At 39.3% G+C, this 6,266-nt stretch overlaps 1 protein-coding gene across 1 annotated transcript; it reads right to left on the reverse strand.

The window, feature by feature from the left end:
• Positions 1–1,286: 1,286 nt before the first annotated feature.
• LOC110445939 (salivary glue protein Sgs-3-like) lies at positions 1,287–3,305 on the reverse strand. Its single transcript, XM_021490830.1, has 2 exons — positions 2,962–3,305; positions 1,287–1,668 (listed from the first exon to the last, which is right to left on the reverse strand). The coding sequence occupies exons 1-2, from the start codon at positions 3,303–3,305 to the stop codon at positions 1,287–1,289; spliced, it is 726 nt and encodes a 241-aa protein (XP_021346505.1).
• Between the last annotated feature and the right edge of the window lie 2,961 nt (positions 3,306–6,266).

Consider the following 6,266-nt stretch of genomic DNA (forward strand, 5'->3'; position numbering starts at 1 on the left):
ACTGTTAGCCCTACTGGCTGTATACACTGTTAGCCCTACTGGCTGTATACACTGTTAGCCCTACTGGCTGTATACACTGTTAGCCCTACTGGCTGTATACACTGTTAGCCCTACTGGCTGTATACACTGTTAGCCCTACTGGCTGTATACACTGTTAGCCCTACTGGCTGTATACACTGTTAGCCCTACTGGCTGTACACACTGTTAGCTCTACTGGCTGTATACACTGTTAGCCCTACTGGCTGTATACACTGTTAGCCCTACTGGCTGTATACACTGTTAGCCCTACTGGCTGTATACACTGTTAGCCCTACTGGCTGTATACACTGTTAGCCCTACTGGCTGTATACACTGTTAGCCCTACTGGCTGTATACACTGTTAGCCCTACTGGCTGTATACACTGTTAGCCCTACTGGCTGTATACACTGTTAGCCCTACTGGCTGTATACACTGTTAGCCCTACTGGCTGTATACACTGTTAGCCCTACTGGCTGTATACACTGTTAGCCCTACTGGCTGTATACACTGTTAGCCCTACTGGCTGTATACACTGTTAGCCCTACTGGCTGTATACACTGTTAGCCCTACTGGCTGTATACACTGTTAGCCCTACTGGCTGTACACACTGTTAGCCCTACTGGCTGTATACACTGTTAGCCCTACTGGCTGTACACACTGTTAGCTCTACTGGCTGTATACACTGTTAGCCCTACTGGCTGTATACACTGTTAGCCCTACTGGCTGTATACACTGTTAGCCCTACTGGCTGTATACACTGTTAGCCCTACTGGCTGTATACACTGTTAGCCCTACTGGCTGTATACACTGTTAGCCCTACTGGCTGTATACACTGTTAGCCCTACTGGCTGTATACACTGTTAGCCCTACTGGCTGTATACACTGTTAGCCCTACTGGCTGTATACACTGTTAGCCCTACTGGCTGTATACACTGTTAGCCCTACTGGCTGTACACACTGTTAGCCCTACTGGCTGTATACACTGTTAGCCCTACTGGCTGTACACACTGTTAGCCCTACTGGCTGTACACACTGTTAGCCCTACTGGCTGTATACACTGTTAGCCCTACTAGCTGTATACACTGTTAGCCCTACTGGCTGTACACACTGTTAGCCCTACTGGCTGTACACACTGTTAGCTCTACTGGCTGTATACACTGTTAGCCCTACCAGCTGTATACACCGTTAGCCCTACTGGCTGTACACACTGTTAGCCCTACTAGCTGTATACACTGTTAGCCCTACTGGCTGTACACACTGTTAGCCATCAAATAAATAGTTCCTGGTCTGTCTGTACGTCAGTGATTGTCGGTCGAGTCGGTGGTTGGGATGTTTCATTAAGTGGGTCCGTATGTACGTCAGTGATTGTTGGTCGAGTCGGTGGTCGGGATGTCTCATTAAGTGGGTCCGTCTGTACGTCAGTGATTGTCGGTCGAGTCGGTGGTCGGGATGTCTCAGTAAGTGGGTCCGTCTGTGCGTCAGTGATTGTTGGTCGAGTCGGTGGTTGGGATTTCTCATTTAGTGGGTCTGTCTGTACGTCAGTGATTGTCGGTCGAGTCGGTGGTTGGGATGTCTCATTTAGTGGGTCTGTCTGTACGTCAGTGATTGTCGGTCGAGTCGGTGGTCGGGGTGTCTGATGAGAATCATTTCTGGAAGATAAAGATTACAAAATGTTATATTTCAAACATATTTTTTTGTTTTTAAGTGTTTACTCAACAATATTCCATAAGTGACCATCGGCATCATGAAATAAGTAGAGAAATCATAGATTGAGCATTGATGCATAATTCATGTAGCACTTAAAGTAACCGTAATATTAATTTGGGCAATTCTTCTTCACCTGAAATATACATGACACAATTCTTCTTAACCAAGTCATTGAAGCATAGAATGTAGGTCAAATTCAAAATCAGTAGAGCAACCATACATGCATCAACTATGTCTGCAAATTTATTATACCATCTGTAAATGTATTATACCATTCGCAAATTAATTATACCGTCGACAAATTGATTTAACCGTCTTCAAATTTATTATACCGTCAGCAAATTAATTATACCGTCGGCAAATTTATTTAGTTGTCGACAAATGGATTCAACTCGACTTACTGTCAGCAAATTAATTATACCGTCTATGTAATATCCTACACTATAAATTAGCAACACTATGATTCCGGAAACTATGTCCGTCATTTGGTGATTATGTTATGTACAGCGGAAGTGGATGATTAAAAGACCCGCCATAAAAGCAGCATGGTTTGTTCAGTTATTCTGGGAGACACAGACATTACATTCGGCAAATTGATTTAACCGTCTGCAAATTTATAATACCATTGGCAAATTAAGTATACCGTCGGCAAATTAATTAAACCGTCGACAAATGTATTACGATTATAAATTTAGTTTTACTGGAGACGCGAAACATTATTTTGAGTGTAATTATTGTAAGGACGGTCAAAAATTATTTTGAGCAAATGGATACAAATCCCTGTGCAAATTAAATTAATCAATAATCAATAAAAAAAAAGTTTTTATGGAATGTTAATTATTGATACTAACAAAGTAATTAACATCATAATAAATCTGTGTTAAACTTCACAACTTAACCTTTGATTTCCTAGTTCTACATCATTCGGATTCCAATAAATATTTTCTGTAAAAAAACACACCTAAAAACACACATTTGTGACCACAAGTCTATTTCTTTCCCCACCCCGAAGGACATTTCATGTGTTAATGGAACAATCTCGGGGGAATACACAATTTTAAGGAAAACAACAAACAAAACAGTCGCATTTTATTGTAATTTGTAGGATGGGAGAGAACTTGAGCACCAAGACATCGGTGCGTGACTGGAAGTAGGTCAACTAACGGGACACTGTACACATGTGTGTTCTGGCTTTGAAGGGACGGTGTATGGCGGCTGTTTTTTGTATTTGATACCTACATTTGAAGGTATTAACACCCCATTTCGTCATTTTATCCGTGTGCTTGCTCGCACTTTGGGCAACTAGATTGTCCAGCTCGTCCTCATCCATGTGTGGAAAGCGTGCAGTCTTCTGGCTGACCTCGGGCTCGGCACATGTGTCGTCTGCTGTGACAGTGGTGCTGTCAGATTCAGATGGTATTTGCAACGACTCAACTTGTTCAGAAGTGTCTATTACCGGTTCATCGGTACCTGTGCATGTATCTAACAAGCTAATTGCAGCCAGAAGATCAGTGTCGCCTTCGCTACTCATTGAATCATTATCGTCGTCCAGCCAAACAAGATCAAAGTTAGCCGCCATTGTAAATAACAACAACGCGTAGGAATACAATTTTTTTGTGAGGCAGCCAAAACAATTTGCGACAGGTATACTGTGATTATACTGTCGCAAATTTGTTTTTTTATCCAATCAGAAAACGTGTTACAAACACACTGAAATTATAATTTTGATAATTTTCACTGTTTGGAAATTTTAGCCTGTTCTAGTCAAAATCAAAAGTCAGCGCGCGGGGACAAATATTCAACGACGTCATTTCCGAGATCACGTTACTTTCGCATTCAAACTGGCACGCTTTGATGTAAATCTACCACCAAATGTAATTTTATGTCTTTTTGTGGCATGTAGTAAATGCCACTTGTGAAATATATCTTTTGGTGGTCACTTGGTGAACTATATTGCGATCTTACACTGAAACAAACAATCATCCTCTATATTGTAAGCTATTTCATGTGTTATACATTTCAGCAAGTGTGATAAAAACATTCGGTACTGCTACTGAACATGAGGTGGATGGGGCCATTGGATCCTGTCTGAAGTACGCTCCGGACATGGAGGTGGCGGACGAAATTTTTTTTTTTTACCGACTATTCACACAAATTACCTACATCATTATCTTTACAATGTTAAACTTTTCTAGGCTTCTAACATCAAAAAGTGTACTTCTGTTTGCTTATTTCTTTGAGCAGTAAATTTTCATTTAAAACAAACAAAAATTACATTAAAAGTTTGTAAAAATATGTATTTCAAGAACAGGTGATATGCTTTGCTTATGCCCGATCTTGTGAAAAGTACATATAAATGGTTTCTATTTAGGGTGTGCAGTTCGATGGCTCGAGAATATGTAGCATCTTAATATTTGGGAGTATACTAGCTCTATGAATGCACCTGAACTATTAACAGTTGCTTGTACTTACATGTGTTGATAAGCAATGCTTATTTTTGTGTTGTTAGATCACCTGAGCCGAAGGCTCAAGGTAATCTATTCTGATCACTTTTTGTCCGTCGTCCGTTCTTAACTTTTACATTTAAACATCATCTCCTCCTAAACCACATGATCAATTATATCCAAACTACACAGGAATGTTTCATTGGTGGCCCTCTTTCAAAATTGTTCAAAGATTTAAATTCCATTGAGAACTTTGGTTGCAGCGGCATCAGAAAGAGGGGAATTGTTCAAACTTTAAAAATCTTCTCCTGTTCATGGTATACTGATTGGTTAAAAAACATGGCAGTCAGGAGGCATCAGAAAAGGGGCAAAATGACAAAATTTGGAAATTCCATTTTTTTGAAAATCCTTGTCTGATATTAAATAAATTTGAATAGGAATCTTACTTCAGTGATCCTCTACTTAATTTGTGCAAACCGTATTGACTGGTTACAAAATCATAGCAACCTCGCGTCATCACAAAAGGGGTAAATTGAAGTTTTAGCTACAAATGGACAACTCCTACCATTCCACTCAACCAATTTCAATGTAACTTCACAGGAATGTTCTTTTGATGGTCCTCTTTCAAAGTTGTTCAAAGACTTACATTCTGTGTAGAACTTTTGATGCTGCGGCGTCAGAAATTGAGAAAAATTACCCAAACCTTAAAAACCTCCATCTCCATAATCTGTTTGTTAGATTCCAAGATAATTTGGCAGAAATGTTCTTTGAGTGACTCTACAAAAATTGCTCAAGCCATATTGATTTCGTTGACAAACAGGGAAGCAGAGCAGCATCAGGAAAGGTGCAAAATGACAAAACTTTATAATTCCATTCTTATTAAAGTTATTCAAGATACAAATGGATTTTACTGATAAACTATTTCTTTAACTGAGTGTCCACTCCTTGCAGTTTCATTTGAACTACCGATAACATTTTCACAGATATTTGCAGTTAAATATTTGCTTCTAATTTACTATCATTCAGGTGATCGATTTAGGACCAACTTGGCCCTCTTGTTTTTGTGTTGTTTTTTCTGCAAATATCTTTTTATATTATGACTTAATTAACCAGTTTGATGCTATATATGGGTTATGATTTTTGGGATATCGCCCTTTGTCTGTCGTCCAACCACACTTTCTTGTGAACACGATACAGTCTTCATTTAGGATCCGATGTTTACCAAACCTATTCAGTACCTAGATATACATAAGAGCTCGATTCCTTTCGAAAACCAGCCAGATCCATTTATGCGTGACGGGATTATGGCCCTTTAAAATTGCCAAAATTGCTATAATTGACCTTGTGAACAAGTTAAAGTCATCATTTATTATCCAATATTTACCAAACTTATACAGTAGCTAGATATACATGAAAGCACGGTTCCTTTCGAATCGTGTATGCATGCCTGGATTATGGCCCTTTAAAATTGGCAAAATTGTTGTAATTGACTTTTCGAACACGATAAAAATTCATTTATTTGTCACATGTCCTTTACATCGGCAATATTGACACATTGTCGAAAACTATGGACGCCAGGGGACGAGGCTTATATGGCTAAAGCGAAATAAAACCAAAAACAGGTGAGCGATATAGTGCCATCAGGGCCACAGGTAATAGACACAACATATCCTATGCCTATATTCTAATATGTAATTAGTAAAGGTAAATAGCGAAATGCTAAATCAAGTGCAAGAAAACGACGAAAAAAATAAAAATCGTGAGCCCGGCGGTCAAAACTGTGTTTAGATCTCCTCACAAATCCCCATTTTACCATTTAAAACAATCCGTTTGAAAATTGATCGACTTACCTCCAAAATATGACATTTGAAAGTTGGAGAAATCGCCTATTCAGTTAGCGAAACATTTGGGACGTCCAGAACTTTTGTTGAAAAACGGCTATTTTTAACGGGATATCAACGATTTTCAGGGGTAACCATCCTTGACGTGTTTCCAAATTGATATTCCCATTTCGACCGAACAATGGTCGTTCGCTTCACTAACTTCGATATGGTCAGAATCACTTCATGCATGCGTCAGGTAGCAGAAAAGTTTTT

Source organism: Mizuhopecten yessoensis, unplaced genomic scaffold (assembly GCF_002113885.1).
Source record: "Mizuhopecten yessoensis strain PY_sf001 unplaced genomic scaffold, ASM211388v2 scaffold2423, whole genome shotgun sequence".
Classification (NCBI taxonomy): Eukaryota; Metazoa; Mollusca; class Bivalvia; order Pectinida; family Pectinidae; genus Mizuhopecten; species Mizuhopecten yessoensis.

Bases quoted from the DNA above. Each gene is read 5' to 3' on its own strand.
- LOC110445939 (XM_021490830.1), bottom strand. From the start codon at position 3,305: ATGGCGGCTAACTTTGATCTTGTTTGGCTGGACGACGATAATGATTCA. The intron at 1,669-2,961 runs GTATCAAATACA...TTTATCTTCCAG, and splicing joins GTTAATACCTTCAAATGTAG to AAATGATTCTCATCAGACAC.